At 34.0% G+C, this 19,888-nt stretch overlaps 1 protein-coding gene across 1 annotated transcript; it reads left to right on the top strand.

The window, feature by feature from the left end:
- Positions 1 to 10,659: 10,659 nt before the first annotated feature.
- Positions 10,660 to 11,679, top strand: LOC131858590 (replication protein A 70 kDa DNA-binding subunit A-like). The gene has a single exon (XM_059211878.1). It carries the CDS (start codon positions 10,660 to 10,662, stop codon positions 11,677 to 11,679), a length of 1,020 nt encoding a protein of 339 aa, XP_059067861.1.
- The last annotated feature ends 8,209 nt before the right edge of the window (positions 11,680 to 19,888 follow it).

Below are 19,888 nucleotides of genomic sequence, written 5' to 3'. Positions count from 1 at the left end.
CCATGACTTTCACACAACACTGCTTCCTTGGTCTTTCAAATTAGTGGTTCTAGGAGGGTTTCATTTATGGATGTTTTAACTTGGCTACTCTTTCTTCTATAATTCAAATTTAAAGGGCATGCTTGAGGAGGTATCACTTCTCCTTGTAAAACTTACTTTAGAAGATGTTCCTGACTATTCTTCATCCATTATTTCTTCTTTTGGGAATCTTCCTAATCTTGAGGAGACACTTTTCGATGCACTTAACTCTTATTTATAGAGACTTCATTGGTGATGCTTCTTCCTTGTCATTTCATCATGGATATGGAGTTTCTTCACATGCAACATTTGGTTTCCTTCTTCCCAAGGACAGACATGTTGTTTCTCATCATGGGATTTTACTTTACCATCATACTTGTTTCAGTATTTTTAAGGATACGTCATTATGGGGGTGAAATTTGGTCTCTATGTTTGCCTTTTTTTGAGGGTTGATTGTATTGTATTCTCATAATGGATGTAATTCTTAAGGGTATTTGTGTTGAGATCTACATAGATCACTATATTTATAACTTGTGAATGATTGACATTATCTATCTTTTGGAGACAAGTTTTGTCCCACAAGGTTTTCCCCTCTTATCTATCTATGAGAGATTACTATCACTATTAGTTGTGCATGGCTACCTAACATGGCCTAATTTTCAGGACCTATGTATTACATTTGCGTAGTAGTTTTTCATCACAATTCTTCACCCTAAGCTACACTTAAGGGGGATGTTGGAGTAATTATATTCTACATTTAGATCTACTTAAGTTTACATAGGCAACCAATATTTAATATTTGTTTTTTTGTATGATTATTATTTAATATTTCTGAAGTGCATTTAATATTTGCATGTAAGTATTTTTACCTCCTCTTTAAAATGATTGAGACCATTGTCCATATCTTGTGCTATCTTTTCTCATGCACTTGTCTATATAAAAAAGGCTATTGTACATTGCAAACTACCTCAATATCTCAATATCAACTCACCTATTTTGTGAAAAACTTTATTCTCTCTCTATGGAAGTTGTATTGTAGATCATGTTCTTGGCTTGGTAGGAAATTCCAACAATATTTTAGAAAGTGGATTATTTTATACCATGTAAGTCTAATGATGGTTTGAAGCTAGCTACTTTATTTTTCAAAAAGATAGTTTGGTTGAATGTCTTGGTAAAGAGTATTATTTCTTATTATGATACAAAGTTTGTTGGTCATTTTTGATAAAATTTGTGGAATAAAATAACAATAGAAGTAGGATTCAGATAATATTAACATCCTATAGACTAGTGATCAAGTAGAATTTGTGAGTGAAAGATTGAATAATTTGTTGAGATGCATGGTGGGTAATTTTACAACTTAGTCAACTAAATTGTAGGTTAAAAATCCATTTCTGAGTTGTCTATGGGTAGAACCTTGGGGGTATTAGTCACGTGTTAATGAGTTTAGAGGCAGTGCAGATTTGACTAGATAGTAGAATACTTTTCTCAATATACTCATAATTTGTGCAAGGAAGTTAAGGATAATTGATCAGAAGAATTTTTGAATTGTATATATTTTTTTAGTTTAGTTTATCTATATCTTAGTATTTTGCAATTTTGAAGGTCTTAAGGGCATTTTTAGCCCCTGCCACTAGCGAAAGAGTATAGCCAAAAGCTATCCTCTTTCAAATGTGGGTCTACATCTCTTGGAGACCTTTCCAATGAGATCAACGGCTCGTAGTTTCGAGTACCGAGTAGAAAGTTATGTCTAGTTGAAGTTAGGATAAATTTTCATATAGTTTATTGAAAATTTCGTAGTTTTTAGATTTTATTATGTAATAAACAAATGTGACTGTTGGGCTTTGATTCTCAAGAGGTCTTTGTGACCCTTGGAATTTCATGAACTTCTATATGTTGGATTTTGGAATGAAATAGATTACTTTTTGGCTTGCTTCAATTCGATGATTTCTGGTTCTCATAAATAGAATTTACAATACCGCAGGTTCTCACTTAGGTGTTGTCACCCGAATCCATAATTTGGATCAATAATTTGGAGAAATCTACCATAAAATACAAGGTCCATATTGGTGTGCATAGGAGAGAGCATTAATTTCTGATTGGTGATATGCCAATGGAACATTTGTAAAGGGAAATATTTCCATAAGGAACATACAATAAGATGAAGTGGGAAAATATAGGACCATAGAAAATTTTACAAAAGATATGATCAAATTTTATGAAACTATTTTGCCTACTAGAATAGATATTTCATCGATATTTAATATCCTCGATTTATATAAATATGTTGAAGAAAAAACTGATGGGCAACTAGATATCAGTCAAATTTATTGAGACACATGAGCGGATGTATTTAGCATAATTAATTCATTAGAAGAATTGTCTAGCCAATGAAGATTCAGAAGTTAGCACTTCAGATTTGGCAAAGATTGAAATGTAAGTTCTAGCATTGCTAAAATCTTTGTGAATGTCACACTCGTGAAATATTTTCATACTAGATGCCTTAGATGGTGATTATTTAGCATAAACAAAATTGAATTCGGGGTGCTAACTTCAGTTAGCTTTGGAATTTCCACGTGTTAACATATGAAAAGGAAATTAATTGATGTTTGGTTGTCTTCAGTAAGGTATTAAGGGAATAAGATAGTGTAGCAAAGAAGACACAAATAAAACACGTGTTTTAGATTTGGAGTGTGCAAGGGAAAGGGTGAATAGAGATAGCTAGAGAAAAAAATAGAGGGATTGCATTAGTAGAGAATAGGGAATCAAGTTTCCTCTTGAAATTTGATGTTCATTTTGGAAATGAAATAGGGAATTAAAAAAAAAGCTTGTGCAAGAAACATAATAGAGGTCTTCATATAAACTATAGATAGTCAATTGGAGTTTTGTTTTTTTTTGTTTTTTTTCATTATGTGTGTTTATTTACGAGTTTTAGATAATTATAGTTGGAAGAGTCTCTTGATTTGAACTATAAATAGAACCTTTGTGGGGAACTTTATTAATTATGAATTATAATTTTGATTGGCAAAGATTTTTATCTAAGATTTTGTGTTTTTAGTTGCGAAGAAAGACAATTTAATAGAATCCTCTTAGTTTGTTTGCACTAATGAATTACAACTCAAAAGGACAAATATCATCACTTAGATAGAACTCATTTTGAATGATTAATTAGTAAATCTAGTGGTACCTACGCTTTCAACCTTGCATTGCTAGAGGGGTGGAAATAATCATGATTGTAGGAGGAACTACAACTATCCATATGGGTGATAAAAGGTGTGTGATGTGGTTAGTTACTTTTAGAGGAACTCATGAACAATGAGAACTTGACTAGGCATTGAGTGAATCTTATAAGTCCTAAAATTGTATATTCAATTTCTCTATTCATGTCTAAATATATAAATAAATAGAAACAACAATATTTTATTTCTCAAATTGTGATAAAATACAAGATATTAAATGATATTCTTATCAAAATAATATATAATAAAATATAATATGTATTTCAAAATATAATATTTTATAATGATTAAAACTTTAATAAGAAAATTAATTACAAATTAAATTAATTCTAGTAACTTTTAATAATTTTTTGTAATTTCAGCCTGACGAGGTGGCGTAATTGGCTTGAGGCGTGGGTTTTCTCCCCATTGATTCTGGGTTTGAGTTGTGGGTTGTTGGGTTCATCCCTAGAGCTTGTCTTAAATGGGTGCTCTACAAAAGAATACAAATTAAAACAAATTTTAAATTGATGAAAAATCAATTGTTGAGAAAACAAGAATTAGAATAAAATTAATTCCTTCTTTTAAAAAAAAAATTCTCCAATATTATTGCCTATGAAAACTAATAATAAATAATTAAAACAAATTTAACATTAATGAAAAAGTAATTATTGAGAAAACAAGAATTAGAATAAAATTAATTCCTTCTTTCTAAATTATTTTTTTTCTTATTGAAACCTTAAAAAATATCCGAATAAAATAAGATAATATTCTTATCAAAATATATATTCTTTTTCAAATTAATAATATTAAAATATATATTTTTTATTGTTTTATCATAAAATGATTTTTCCAAATTAAAAAAAATGCATGACATTAATTTTATGCCCTTGCATAATTATTCTATGTTTTTTATGGATGGTAATTATTCTATATAACTTACAAATACTAACTTCGATTAATCTATTATTGGAATTGAAATTATATCCTGTTTCTATTTAAAACAATTAACAAACCTTAATATTTTATAACATAATTTTATATCAAAATAAAAGATAATATTTATTCAATTATTGGAGGTATAACACTACAATGGCACCCACGAAGCTTTTTTATCCATTTCATTTTAATGACTAGACAAAGATAATTCAAAAAAAAATAAAAATTTTAAAACAACTTCCTTTTATTATTAAGTGATTTTTTTTTAATTTTTAACATTTAGATTTAAAAGAAACAAATTTATAAAAAAGCAACTTCCTATTTTTTTATTTATTCAATAAAAAACTATTTTTAAAAATCCAAATTTAAAAGAAACTTTTAATTTAAAAAATTATGTTTTTAAATATACATAAATCATTTCATATTCTAAAATAATACTAAATTCTAAAAATTATATTTTTAAATCTAAATTTAAAAGAAACTTATATTTTTTTTCATCCAAATTATTTCATATTCTAAAATAAAAGTAAATTCTAATAAATACTAACCATACAAAATTAATTAATTAATATTAAAGGTAACGATTCTTTATCTACATAAGATTTATTTATAAAATATAAATATACTAGTTTTCATAATTTAAATCCTTTTCTAACGCCTTTATATATATAGAAAGATTTTAAATATTTTTTACAATAATAGAAACAAAGAAAACATCTCTCACATTATTTGACAATTTTACCAATTAAATGTATTTGAATCTCTAGATAATGAAATTTCAAACAAGAAAGTGTTTAATCTCTAGATAATACAATTTCAAACAAGAAAGTTTGTAATCTCTAGATAATAGAATTTCAAACAAGAAAGTTTCCAAAGCGTTGAGAGAAGAACATGAAAATTCCTTAAAATATTCTCACTCATTATATATAGTTTGTAATTTCAAAACAAATGGCAGACAAAGGGGTTGTGAAGGGCTCTTCATTGTCTGCATGCATTTTTTATTCGGTAAAATTGTTTAGAAACATTTATTGAGAATGGATGATACGTTATCTACTGCCCTGGCTGCCCACCATCTTAAATTTTACTATTGTAGCCAATCATTCTTCTTTTAATAGATTATATTCTTTAAAATATAATGATATTGATTTGAAGTTCCTTAAAGTAGATTAATTAATTAATAAATTGACATCAAAGAAATCAAATTAAAAAAATTAAAAAATTTATGAAAGATTTATAATAAAATTAAAACTAGTTATCCTAATGGATTAAAAATTATATAAATGAATTTCATTCTAATTAAGACGATAGGCTTTTTGTATGGGGTTTGGTTTACCAGAAAAGTGTCAGTATCCCAGTAAATTCCCACTGATGACATTTTCGATCGCCGTTTTCGCCGATGACATTTCCCGACTGCCATTTTCTTTGGTCGGCAACACAAGTTATGTTCGTATACGGTGGATGCAGAGGACGTCAATGGCACTTGTGTTGTGTTGGTAAACGACGGATGCAGAGGATGTACCACTTGTGTTGCATTGGCTTACGACGGATGCAGAGGCTATTAATGGCATTAATGGTGTCTTTGGTATTTTTCGTGTTTGTCATAATAGAAAACTTAATTGTGCATTGGCCGACATTTGGGAATTGGTTTGTGGAAGCGAATGTTCTTTTAAGAAGAGATTTTCTTGCAAGAAGGTTATGCAGTGATCAGAGCAAGCTTACAAGGTTTCTGTGTGATGTACATCTAGTTTTCGTGGTTTTGTTCCATTTGTTGTGCCCCATACACTCTTCATATTCTCGGTTTAAAACATAATTTGAAAATTTGAAAATAGCTTCGTACGGGTAAATTCTCTTGCTCCTATCTACTTTTCATAGTTCTACTCAGTTTGTTGTGCCTCATGCAAACTTTGTATCCTTGATTTATAACAAAAAATTGCAAATTTGTCCTGCGGAAAGGGTTTTCTTTGCCTGCGGATAGGGTTTTGTTTGTAAGAAGCTCCTATTCTGCCTGCAACTGGGCGTTGGCCCTACAACTGAGCTTCTTGTTTGACAAAAGCATTGTCTGCTTTTATTCCTTCTCCAGATCAGGCAGCAAAAAAAATGCCTTTCGATAGGTAAATTTGCTACATCTTATCTAGCTATGTGTTTCTTTCGCAACATATTCGATGCTATTTTCAAAACTTCTTTGCGATTTCTATACATAGGTTGATACCCAATTCAGAAAATAGGGAGAAGGAATACAAAAAAGCTTTGCCCTTTCAAGATTTTTCCACACATCGCTTCTTGCTTCAAAATATACTTGAACCAAAGAAGATGCAATTTCGCATGAGCATTTCCACTCAAAGGTTTTACCTGTTGGATCTAAAATGTCTTTAATGCCAAATCCTAGTTGAGAGGAACCCTATCGTGATAGCACAGCAAATCGAATGGAACTATGAAAATCAGATGTTCATATAGAGCCCTGATATGATTGCTAGAATGAGGGTGGTCTGAGTATTATAGTCACCCATTGTAACAGACTATATATATATAGTGTCTATAAGAATTCCGCTTCTGTGGCGTTGACATACAATGAACGCAGAGGATATTAATACCAATGATAGCGTGTTTATTATTTCCGGTGTTTGCATAATAGAAAAGTTAAATCTCCATAGACTGACATTTGGGGATTTTTTGTGGACCTGAATGTTTTTTTTTACTGTAATATCCATCTGCTTTTCAGAATTCTATTCGATTTGTTATGCCTCATGCAATCTTTGCATTCTGGGTTTAAAACAAAAAGTTGAAAAAATGTCGTGCAATCTTTATATTCTGGGTTTAAAACAAAAAATTGAAAAATTGGGCTGTGGATAGAATTTTCTTTATCAGGAAATCACACTCGTCCTGCAACTGGGTTTCTTGTTCCACAAAACCATTAGATTCGTTGTGACTGTTTGCTTCCACTCTCCTTTTTCCCTTTGTGACATATATTTTTTGTTTGCTGTTGCAATCATGGTTGCAGAAATATTAACCTTTATGGGCATTTGCTCCTCCAGTTTGGACTTTTGTGACCCTTCAACTCACTTGAAATTCACGCATGATGTACATGTGCAAACCGTATATATATATCTAGTTTGTACATGCATATATATGCATGTTTCCATAGGTCCCTGCTTCACGTAATCTATCTATCTATTGCGGTGATTGTAACTGTTTGTTTCCACTCTCCTTTTGCCCTTTGTGAAATATATATTCTATTCCCTTTGAGCCACGTGAAATTCATGCGTACTCTGCATGTGCAAACTATATATATATATAGTTTGCACATGCACAGTATGCATGAATTTCATGTAGAGTTTGTACATGTATATATATGCACATTTCTATAGGCCCCTGCTTCACGCACCCTCTCTATCCATTCCATTGGCTATGACTGTTTGTTTCCTGTCTTCTTTTTTCCTTTGTGAAAAAAAAATTCGATTTCCTGTTAAAAAAATGATTGCCGAAATATTGACCTTGATGGCCATTTCCTCCTCTGGTTTGGCCTGTTGTGTTGATTTTGTTATATACTTCTCTCTCCCTCTACCTTCATCCACCCAATACAAAAGGCAAAACAAATATTTGCATGCACCCCTTCAGTAGGCATGTAATTCATGTATGCTCTGCATGTTCAAACTATATATTTATATATAGAGAGAGACACGGAGACAGTTTCCGCATGTCTTTATATGCACATTCCCACAAATGTCCGCTTCACACAATCTATCTATCCATTGAACTGGTTATCACTATTTATTTCCTCTCAACTTTTGCCCTTTCTATAATATATTTTTTGTTTGCTATTAAAATAGTGATTGCAGAAATGTTCACCTTGATGGACATTTACTCCTTGAGTTTGCACTATTCTAATTTTATTGTTATATACCTCTCTGTACCTATATCTGCATACAACCAGCATATTAAACTGTATGTCCTGCAGTCCTTTTGGCCTTTCCCTTGCTGCCTATATCAAATCTGTTGCTGCAATTTCAAACCTGCACTTTCCAACCCATCCTCTCTTGCTATAGTTGTTGACGCTCTCTTGCAATTCCTAGTGTATGGTCCCTTTGTTTTCCCTGTGCCAATCTACAAGAAGCCAATCATTATAACTACCTTCCCTTGTTTGCTCCATCATGCCATGCTTGCCTCCTACCATGTTTCCTTCACTGCCTGTGCCCCTACCATGTTTTGGCATTTTTTATTGAAGTTTGCACAATAAAAAAAGAAAAAACTTGCCCATCTCCACCTTCCACCAGTTGGGTTTGCAGAGATGCAATTCTTATCAACCTTTTGGCTATCTATATTGTTTTGCGGTTCCTCATTGTTGGTTGCCCTCTTTGCACCTTTACATGAATTGTTCTCCCTTGATCCATTCTATGCAATCTCCAACTGCGCCTTTCAACACGTAGCTTTAATTCTTTGGGCTTTGGCCCGTCGAGATCTCATAGGCTCTTGTTCTTTTGCTTTGTCCCACTTGTCTGTAGAAGGAACTTCAAAAGCTGTGGCCTATAACACAATTGTCCGTACTGTGTGCCTATCGTCTGCATTGGCAAACAAACAAACATATTGCATGCTTGCACCCACACATCTACTAATTCTTCAACCAAGCAAGCAAACAAATACCCATACATATATATATATATATATAGATATATATGTATATATATGTATATATATATATGTATATGTATATATATATATATATATATATGTATATGTATATATATATATATATATATGTTACTATAAGTACATCTATGCATTCTAAACCCATGCAAAAAACAAAAAACACTGTGCCTGTATCTGTATGCCTTTCCCTCCTATTTGTTTGTCTTTTTGCAACTCGTTCCTTCTGCATCCATGTGCCCATCTGTGTTGACAGCCCAGACTGATTAGGATAATTCTTGTATCATTCAACTTTTATTTTGGCGGTGATTCCTTTTCCCTTCAAGTGCATTGTACCTATTGATTTGTCTTTGTGTTCTTACATACACTTTCTATTTGACAAAACATAAAAAAAAAACCATTCCTCTGCCTTGTAGTGCAAATTCAGCCATGGCTTCTACCTCCTAATCAGTTGAGCCCACCCAACCAGCTTCTGCAGAAACTACAGTCAGCTTATTCCTTCATATATTTTCCTGTGATCATTTTTTTAGCATTCGTTTGTTGTCTATTTCCCCATCATGCAAATGTTTCCCACTTTGTCTGTGTACATACATATACAGCTCTGTATATTTGATGTTTCTTCATGTGCATCTACATTGCTATCTATGCATGTTCACAGTTGTTTGCTTCTTCAAATGTATTCATCCACTTATTGTCTTCTACCTGTTTGTAAATCTTAACCTTATATATATTACATACATACATCCACCTTTTTTGTCAAATTGAATTGATTCAACTCAAAAAGAAATTATGGTGTTTCTATTTAAACTCATTTTTTGTCTCCTACAATGTATTATGTTTATTAATTTCTCTTGATTGATCTAACATGCTTTTTATGTTTCCCGGAACAAACAAAAAACAACACTTCTACCTACTGCAACACAATCCTCCTATGCCTTCAACACCTCACTCTGCTCATGCCTTGGAAATCACTACTGCAAACCCTCTAGTGAACTTGTACATTTATACATTTTCCCATCTTTTTCTGATCTGCATTCATTTATTGTCATTCTTCCCTTCCCCTTTTAGAAAACATATCCGCCCATCGATGGAAATGAATACATAATTACCAATACACTGTGCTCTATATGTGGAATCTCTCCATACCTATGCATTCCCTTTTTCCACTTTAACGCTATGCATCGCCACATGTACTCCCACATATTCATGCCCCCTTTTCTATATACACATAGCTATATATATATATATTCTTGCTTTCCCTAAATCTACTAAAAAACACATCAACAAACAAAAAAAACCCTCCACATAGCCATATGCATACATACATATATACATGGCTTATATTTCTATTTAGGTTTCCTTTGTTGTCCTTGTAGGACCTGGCCCTAGAAATACAACTAACCCCACATGCAATCCTCTCCATTAATGCTAGCGATGACGTTCCATCTCCAATACTTTAGCTTTTGTCTTTTGAAAAATTTATAGATAGTGAAGATGACAATGCTCGGTATAGGCTCATTCTCTCTGATGGTACCCACATGCAACTGTCAATCCTGCCACCAAAGTATAGTGAACTACTACTTTCAGACACATTAAAGATAGGCTCTGTGCTATCATTGACAACTTATGCTTGTAGAACTATTTGGAAATCAAGGTAGGCTCTTCAATATGTTCATATACTTACTAATTGCCTTTTGAAATGATACATTGCACACTATACTGGTTCTTAATCCTCTCTTTTTACCCATTTCACGGGGTTATAATAATATTCAAGCTTGTTGTCAAATTTACAAATTCACCATTGCTTGGAAAACCTAGATACTTGCTTCAAGAGCAAGAGCAAGCAATGTTTGCTCACGAACCAGCTCCCATAGCTAGACATTCCCTTAAGTTTGGAATACACGTCCCACCTGCACAGCAAGAAACCTTTCAGAATATCAGCCCAATAAAAGCTTTGATCCCCTTCCAAAATAAATGGGTGATAAAAGGTTGTGTAATAAACAAGAGGAAAATGCATCAGTATAATACACCAAAATCCTCTGGACAAGTCTTTAACTTTGACATGATAGATGCTGAAGGTACTAAAGTTAGAATAACGTGTTTTGGTGATATAGCTGAGATGCATTACCATAGGGTTGAACCAGGAGCATATTATTATCTGTCAAAAGGTTCCATTAAGGAAGCCAACACAAAATGGAATAAACTTAACAGTCATCTTGAGATTACTTTGGACCACAATTCAACATTAAAGCATTGTGATCCACCTGTTGATGGCAAAGGTAGTGCTTATCGATTCACACCAATAAATGAACTTACAAACTTCAGCAACAACACTTTAGTCGATGTCATTGGTGTTGTCGTTGATGTTAAAGATGATTCACTAATATGTAGAAAAGATGGAACCAAGGTGAACAAAAGGGTTATCAAAATAAATGATATGTCAACTTTTTCTATTGATGTTAATTTATGGGTGGTTGCTTGGGCACAATTAGGTGAAGATCTCAAGAATATGCATGTCACTCAAACAATTGTCGTCCTTGAGGTTGCTAATGCTCATGTTGGTTATTTCAATGGAAAAGTGATCAACACAACCACAACAACCACTCTAAAAATAAATCCCCCTACACCAAAGGCAGCTGCACTTATCTCAAGAGGGAACATTCCTACTAGCCTTTTGCCCCTCTCTTGTATTGCTGGTCAACTAAACTCCCAATACACAAGGATGACAATCGCATCTATCTTGGAACAAATGGTTGTCCTCTCTCAAACAGTTGAAACCACTATTAGAGCTATTGTGAGAATCATCAAAACTGATTCCTTTTTCTATCCAGCCTGCCCTTTGCAATTTAACAACAAAGAGTGTTAAAAAAAATGCATCCAACAAAATGACAATATATGGTTCTGTTCTAGATGCCAAACTCAACTGCCAGAATGCAATTACAAATACTTATTATAGATCATGCTTCAAGACCATACAGGCTCTCTTTGGGGTACTGCCTTTGATGAAGTTGGCACAAATTTGCTAGGCATCTCAGCCAAAGAACTTTACATGTTGCAGTATGATTTTCCTGCAGATAGAACTCCTCAATCTATTATCAAGAATGTCCTCTTATCCACCTTTGTTTTCACTCTCTTTGTTACAATAGAGACCTACAACTTGTAGATGAGACTAAAAATGACAATCACCAATGCAACGCCTATTGATTTTCAAGGTGAATGTGCTCTTTTGCTTGCAGACATTGCTCGGATGAGTGCAGCTACAGATTTCCATACTGATTAGTTCAGGGCCTTTTCATATGGCTTTCGATTTTTGATGCTTACATGCCTGCACACTACTTTTCCCCAGTTTATGCAAACAATACAATATTATCAAAGATCAACTATATAAGCATCGTTGAAACTCATATGCTCCTGCCTATGACAAACTTTACGGTTTTGTATTTCCTTATATGTTGCTGCAATGCTTATTTATAATTCTAATTGTCTATATATTAACACACTTTTGCTTGCTTCTGCCCATCTCATCCTTTTGCTGTTATGCTCCTTTATGTCCTTATCTTCTTATTCAGCTTCTATGTTTTTCAAATATTCTTGATTGATACATTAATATTTATAGTATGTTGCAAAAAAAAAAAAAAAAACTGTATGTTATCATCCATTCCCACTCTAATGAAATATATATACTTATTGTATCCCTCCCTGCATAGCCTCAGCCATGTTCAACTATACTTAGTTTTTTTTATAGCAATTTATACCAAATTCTGTATATATACCAAATGGCTTTACCTATCACAAAACCAACCACTATAATAAACTCTCAACATTTAAACCATCATAACAATATACATTGATCTTTGTATCTACATCTACCATTTCACTTTTGGGTGTTAACAAACATATATGCTGGTGTATCCACTTCTGCAATACTCATTTGCTGCCCTCACACAAAATAAACAGCCAACTGTAATTTTTGCTTTTGCCTACAAAAAGAAATGCTTCCAAATGCAAACTTGTTTGCTTCCCTCCCTGTTTGCACTTCCTATGTCTCGCTTTAATGTAAAAAAAACCTTGCAGGTTTACACCAGTGCAGTGGTTCCTGAATACATATACATATGCCTGTGACTATGTATACTTGCGTGTATACTTTTATATTCTTCTGTGTACTTGCATTTGTGTATGTGTCTGTGTGTGTGTACACACATGTATAGATAGCTATACCCATATATGTCTGCCTGTCTGTATGTGTCTTTGTATGCCTATACATACGTACTTATATCCATACATACTTGCATGCATATAAACATACATACAGACATGCACACTCACACTCAAATATCCAAACACACACATATACATACACAGATACAATCATACATAGAGGCATAACAACATACACACATACAAATATACACACACACACATAAATATATACACGCACATCCGCACCCACACACATGCACATATATATGTATGTGTATATATATGCACACACACACACACACAAATATATATACATATCTATCTATATGTGTATATATATATACACATGCATATACATATATATATATATGTATGTGTATATATACACGTCCACATCCCGCTGAGAGTTAATCTTCATACTTATGCATTTTCACTCTTGCACACTCACAAACCAACAAATATGTGGTTCCTTCACTATTGGCCTTTTCCCTACCATACACAAACCCTTTCTGTTCCATCCGATTCTAAAAACATGCATACAAACATACATTCATTTATACATTCTCACATACATACATATATATGTTTATTTGCATCTATATATCTATGTATGCCTATCTCTATATAAGTTACGTATGCACACTGACATTTGCTCCAGCCAGAAATGGAGGGTGGACAATCATTGGCAGCGAATTGGGGTTCTCCCATTTGCAGCATATTTAGCCACATCGAAAACACACATACACACACATACACATATAACTTCCTTCTGCCTAGACCAACTCTGAATCAAACATTCATACATACATTTATATATGCATTCATGCATACATACATTTATATATTTATATATATCTGAATATGCTTGTATGTCTGTATGTATATATGTCTTTGTATGGAATCCAACTTATGCTCCGGTCGGCGGTGGAGGGTGGAGAACCATTGGTAGGGAATTGGGGTTCTACCGTCCAAACCCTATTTAAGAACACAAAACAAAACACACACACACACACACACACACACAAACACACACACACACAAATATATATATATGTGTGTGTGTTTGTATCTATGTGTATGTGTGCACACATATATAAATAGCTATACCCATATACGTCTGCTTGTCTGTATGTGTGTTTGTATGCCTATACATATGTACTTATATCCATACATACTTGCATGCATATAAACATACATACAGACATGCACACTCACACTCGAATATCCACTCACACACATATACATACATAGATACAATCATACATTAAGGCATAACAACATACACACATAAATACATAAACACACGCACACACACACATATATATATACACACATACATACACACACACACATAAATATATACACACACATCCCCACACACACACACACACACACACACATATATATATACATATGTATCTATATGTGTGTATATATATATATATATACAAATGCATATATATATGTGTGTGTGTGTGTGTGTGTGTATACACGTCCACATCCCACTCAAAGTTAATCTTCATACTTGTGCATTTTCACTCTTGCACACTCACAAACCAACAGATACATGCTTCCTTCACTATTGGCCTTTTCCATGCCATACACAAACCCTTTCTGTTCCATCCAATTGTAAAACATGCATACAAACATACATTCATTTATACATTCACACATACATACATACATATATATGTTTATTTGCATCTGTATATCTATGTATGCCTGTGTCTGTATAAGTTACGTATGCACGCCGACATTTACTCCAACCGGCAGTGGAGGGTGGAGAACCATTGGCTGGGAATTGGGGTTCTACCATTTGCAGCATATTTAGCCACATCAAAAACACACATACACACACATCCACATATAATTTCCTTCTGCCTAGACCAGCTTTGAAACAAAAAATCATACATACATTTATATATGCATTCATGCATACATACATATATATATATATATCTGAATATGCCTGTATGTCTGTATGTGTATATGTCTCTATATGGAATCCAACTTATGCTCTGGTCAGCGGTGGAGGGTGGAGAACCATTGGTAGGGAATTGGGGTTCTACCATCCGGAGCCTATTTAAGAACACAAAACAAAACACACACACACATGCATACACACAAATCACACACCACCAAATTTGATTCTTCAACATTGTGCATTTCGCTCGCATGCCTGGCTCCCTTCTATACAATACAATTGTAAATCAAAGATACATACATACACTCATTTATACATTCAAATGTAGATGCATATATATATATATATATATATATATATATATATATATATATATATATATATATATATATATATATATATATATATATATATATATATATATATATATATATATATATATATATATATATATATATATATATATATATATGTGTGTGTGTGTGTATGTATCTCTATATGTATATGTTTTTGTGTGTATGCAAGCAAACATTTCCTTCGAACGGTGGTGGAGGGTGGAGAACCATTGGCATGGAATTGGGGTTCTACCGTTTGCACCTTGTTTAAGCACACACATATTAGGCACTGTGCATCTCATGCTATGTTCAATAGACCTGTTGTTTCCCCTGATTCGCGATGCATGGTCAAAATAGACACTTTTTCATTCACCCCAGCTCCACCGATATGTTACAAAACCTACCACCTCCATATATACTGCTTGACAAATGTACACATAGCTATTGTTACAATGTGCCATAGAACTGCATATCCATTTCTATGCCTGCATCATTTCATACACATACAAATGCCTGTATGTACATACAAAAATACCTTCCTTCCATACCATCTACTGCTTTATATGTATATGTACAGATCTAATTTTCTCATTCTTAAATCGCCATTAAAAATCTAACATACTCTACCCATTCAAAATATATGCAATAATTATGCAGCCTGCTAAAGAAGAATTCAATGTAAAGAAAGCTAAAAGAAGTCAACAAAATCATCGTTACTACTCAAAACACAAGGAAGATATTTTGAAAAGACATCGGCTGGCCCGCCTTGACTGTCAAAATCTCAACCCTTTTCAAGCCTCATTTGCAACAAATACAATAAACACACCACCGACAGTTCTACCAAATGAAAATATTCATATACACAATGTCATGCCTGCTGCTGCTTCAGCCATACTCCAACAAACTTCCTTGCATTCCACAGAAAGCAATAAGATAGCTCCACCACAAGAAAGCCACTCTATCTACCACTATACAATATTGTAGAATACAAATCCACAACAATCTACAATAAATTGTTTCTCTTCTGTAGAATACATTGAAGCATTAAAAACCTTCCGTGCTCGCATTGATTCATTGTCAACACTTCAAACGTGTAGCATTTGTAAAGAAAGATATATTGGCATGGCTGTCCAGAGATCTCACCCAACAATTATCTGCTCCAGATGCTTCTCTGAAAGAGGCATTCATCGTTTCTCTTTAGCAAATAACTTAGACCCAGGTGAACAACCCCTTGTCTTAAAGAAGCTTATCGAAGTAGAGGAGATGCTTATTGCTCGCATATCTTCTGTTTTGCAAGTCACTTATGCAAGAGGTGGCCAATACAAATACTTTGGGCACACGATCAGTTTCCCTCAAGACATCTCTCAAATTGCAAAAAAATTGCCCCGCAAGTTGTAGGATTTGGAAGTCCTCATAATCCAAAGAACCAATATACAAGGGAATAAGTATGACTGTTATGTCCATAAATTCCATGTTATGGATGCATTGACATTTAAAATCCAACATGACCAATACTACAAGGATGCTATCATTGATTTTGATGCTTTCAACTTGCTACCTAATGTTACAACAGATGTTTCAGCTATGTTGAATATGTTGCAAGGCATTGAAATTGAGATAGTTGTTCCTGCAACAACAGATTATTCCGACGCTACAGATCCATTTGCCACAAAAAATTCATCATCCTTCATCCCAACTATGCCTGGTACAAATCGTGAGTTGGAGGCCATTAAAGACACATTGCAGCTACATACTACTGAAAAGAATTTATTGCCTTGGCCTCAAATAAGCTCCTCCCCAATAAATGAATATAACACTAAAGGTTTGTTGCCTATGGCATTTCCAATGCTCTTTCCAATTGGTGTTGCCTTCCCGCTCCAGGCACATCCCAAACATGTTCATTTGCATGAGTATGCGCTGCACTTGATTAGATACTACGACCAAAGGTTTGGTCAGCATGTCAGGTTCTGGTATTTCATTTATAATCTCATTATGCACCATCGTTCACAGCAATCTACAGCTGTCTTTATTAGAACTAATATAGAAGAGGCCTTCCCAAGCAATTTGCAGGCATTGCGTGAACGTTTGTAGAGCACACCTGATGACCACTTGCCCAAATAGCTGCTCCACTTTGGCACAACTCTTAGAGGCACTAGAGCATATTGGAATAAATCTAGAAAGGAGCTCATAGCTATGATCTCCCAATTGGGTACCCCAACCCTCTTTTTCACATTGAGCTCAGCAGATACTAAATGGCTTGACTTGCATACCATATTCAATGAAGATAAAGCCCAACAAATAGATTCCACAAGAAAAAAACTAGTAGAAAATGTAATTCGCAATCCACACATAACAGCCGTGTACTTACACAACAGGTTTACAATATTTCGCGAAGAAATTATTCAAATAATTATTCAAAGCAAAAGACCTCTAGTATATATATGAATGCCAACATCGTGGCTCAGCGCATATTCATGGATTCCTATGGCTCCCTAGTGCACCAAACATGGACATCATTGATTGGCAAAATGACAATGAAGTCCATATGGCTAGAAGATTCTTTGACACATACGTTTCAGCTTGGAACCCTCATACCAAAGCTGACCGAAATAATACAATTTCCTACACTGCAATAGATGATCCATGCTTGGTTGATACAGCAAAGATATTCTCAATGTCCCCAACAACCGATTATGAAGCACTGGTAAATACTTTGGAGAGACACACAAAATGCACACAAAATACATGTCTCAAGAAAAAAGGCAATTTATTGGAATGTCGTTACAAGGCTCCATGGCCTGAACAACAAACATCTACGTTGACAATTGATACTGACAATAAACCATGTTATACACCTACAAGGAATGATGACCGCTTGAATATTCATAACCCTTCCATGCTTTCAATATGATGGGCTAACATTGATTGCCAGCCTGTTACTTCAAGAAAAGCAGTCTTACAATACATTTCAAAGTATGCTTCAAAATCTGAAAAAAGATCAGAATCTTATACTAGAATGATAAAAACTATTGTGAATGCAACTACTTCTAAAGATATTGTCTTGTCAACATACCAAAAATTTATGATGGGGATAATAGCAGACCGTGATATCAGTGCACAAGAGACTTGTCATTTGTTGCAGAAATTGCCACTCATTGCTTGTAGCCGACAGTTTGTATCTCTTAATGTTAGTAGAAAGGCACTACATTGTATCACAAAATCAGATCATGAAATAGACCTTTCAACAAGCTATATCCATGCTTACATGCAACACCCTTCTCAATTGAATACAACAACTATCTTGCAATCCGCCCAGGAATTCTCATACATGTCGCAGCGAAAAAAAACAAAATGCCTACTCCGCCAAAAAAAAGCAATAGTAAATATATATCCAAACTTCACTACCCCCCCCATTGAAGATAGTGATGAGTTTGAGATTTTTTGTTGGTCTGAACTCTTGCTCTACAAACCATTCCGTGACATACCAACAGATATAAGCACTTCCAAAGATCAAATTATACAAAATTGGAAACTCTTCAGTTCTGGTGGCTATGTTCAGTTAAGTGGTTGCAACATTCTACAAGCTCCTGCACTTCAAGATATAGATGATAGTGACACTAATGAATCTCAACATGAAGAAGACTCAAATCTATTTGAATGGGAATTCCTATCTCAGATGGGCCCAACAAATAAATGTCACACAGATGAACTACAAATGTTAGGGTGACATGACTATGATTTGAGCTACTCCTGGTCCACTGATATTCGAAATCAACAATTACAGTCTACTGCTATCCAATTCATATCTACAACAAAATTACAATTTCAACCTCCTTTGAACCAACCCTTGCCCACCATCCCCACCAAAACCAATCTCTCATCTGAACAAAGCCTTGCACTCCACATAATTCTACATCACCACTCTCAAAAAACTACAACCCAACCTCTCTGAATGATTATTCAAGGAACAACAGGAACAGGCAAATCATTCTTGATAGATTGCATCAGACAAAAGTTGAATATATTTGGAACCATTACAACAAACACATTATTTGTCCTTGCACCTATAAGTGTTGATGCTTACAATATTCAAGGAACAACTATTCATGCTCGTCTCCGAATTCCTATAAAAGAAATGCATCCTTTGATAGGGCAAGCATTATTCACCTTCCAAGAATATTTTAGGCATGTTAAATATCTTCTAATAGATGAAATGAGCTTCTTAGGTCCTAAATTGCTATTGAAGATTGACAACCGCCTCCGCCAAGCATTCCTTGATAAATAACATGAACCCTTTGGTGGACTCTCCATAATCCTTGTGGGTGACGTTGGGCAGCTCCCGCCTGTGATGGACAAACCAACTTACGCTTCGCACTCTACAACTCTCAACTTGTGGCAATCATTTACAACAATTGTCACATTGCATACAATTTTCCGCCAACAAGGTTCCTCTGTTAAACAACAACAATTCAGAAGCATACTCCAAAACATTAGAGATGCCCAGCCTAACAAGCGTGACTGGCAAATGCTGATGAACCAAACAAATACAAATTTCACCCTTTTGCAGCAAAATGAATTCAACTCATCAATCCATTTATTTGCAACAAATAGCTCAA

This window comes from Cryptomeria japonica, chromosome 9 (genome assembly GCF_030272615.1).
Source record: "Cryptomeria japonica chromosome 9, Sugi_1.0, whole genome shotgun sequence".
NCBI lineage: Eukaryota > Viridiplantae > Streptophyta > Pinopsida > Cupressales > Cupressaceae > Cryptomeria > Cryptomeria japonica.
Note: the sequence above shows the minus strand (reverse complement) of the source record. Positions and strands in the feature narration are given on the sequence as shown.

Coding starts and splice junctions, on each gene's coding strand:
- LOC131858590 (XM_059211878.1), top strand. CDS start 10,660: ATGTTTGCTCACGAACCAGCTCCCATAGCTAGACATTCCCTTAAGTTT.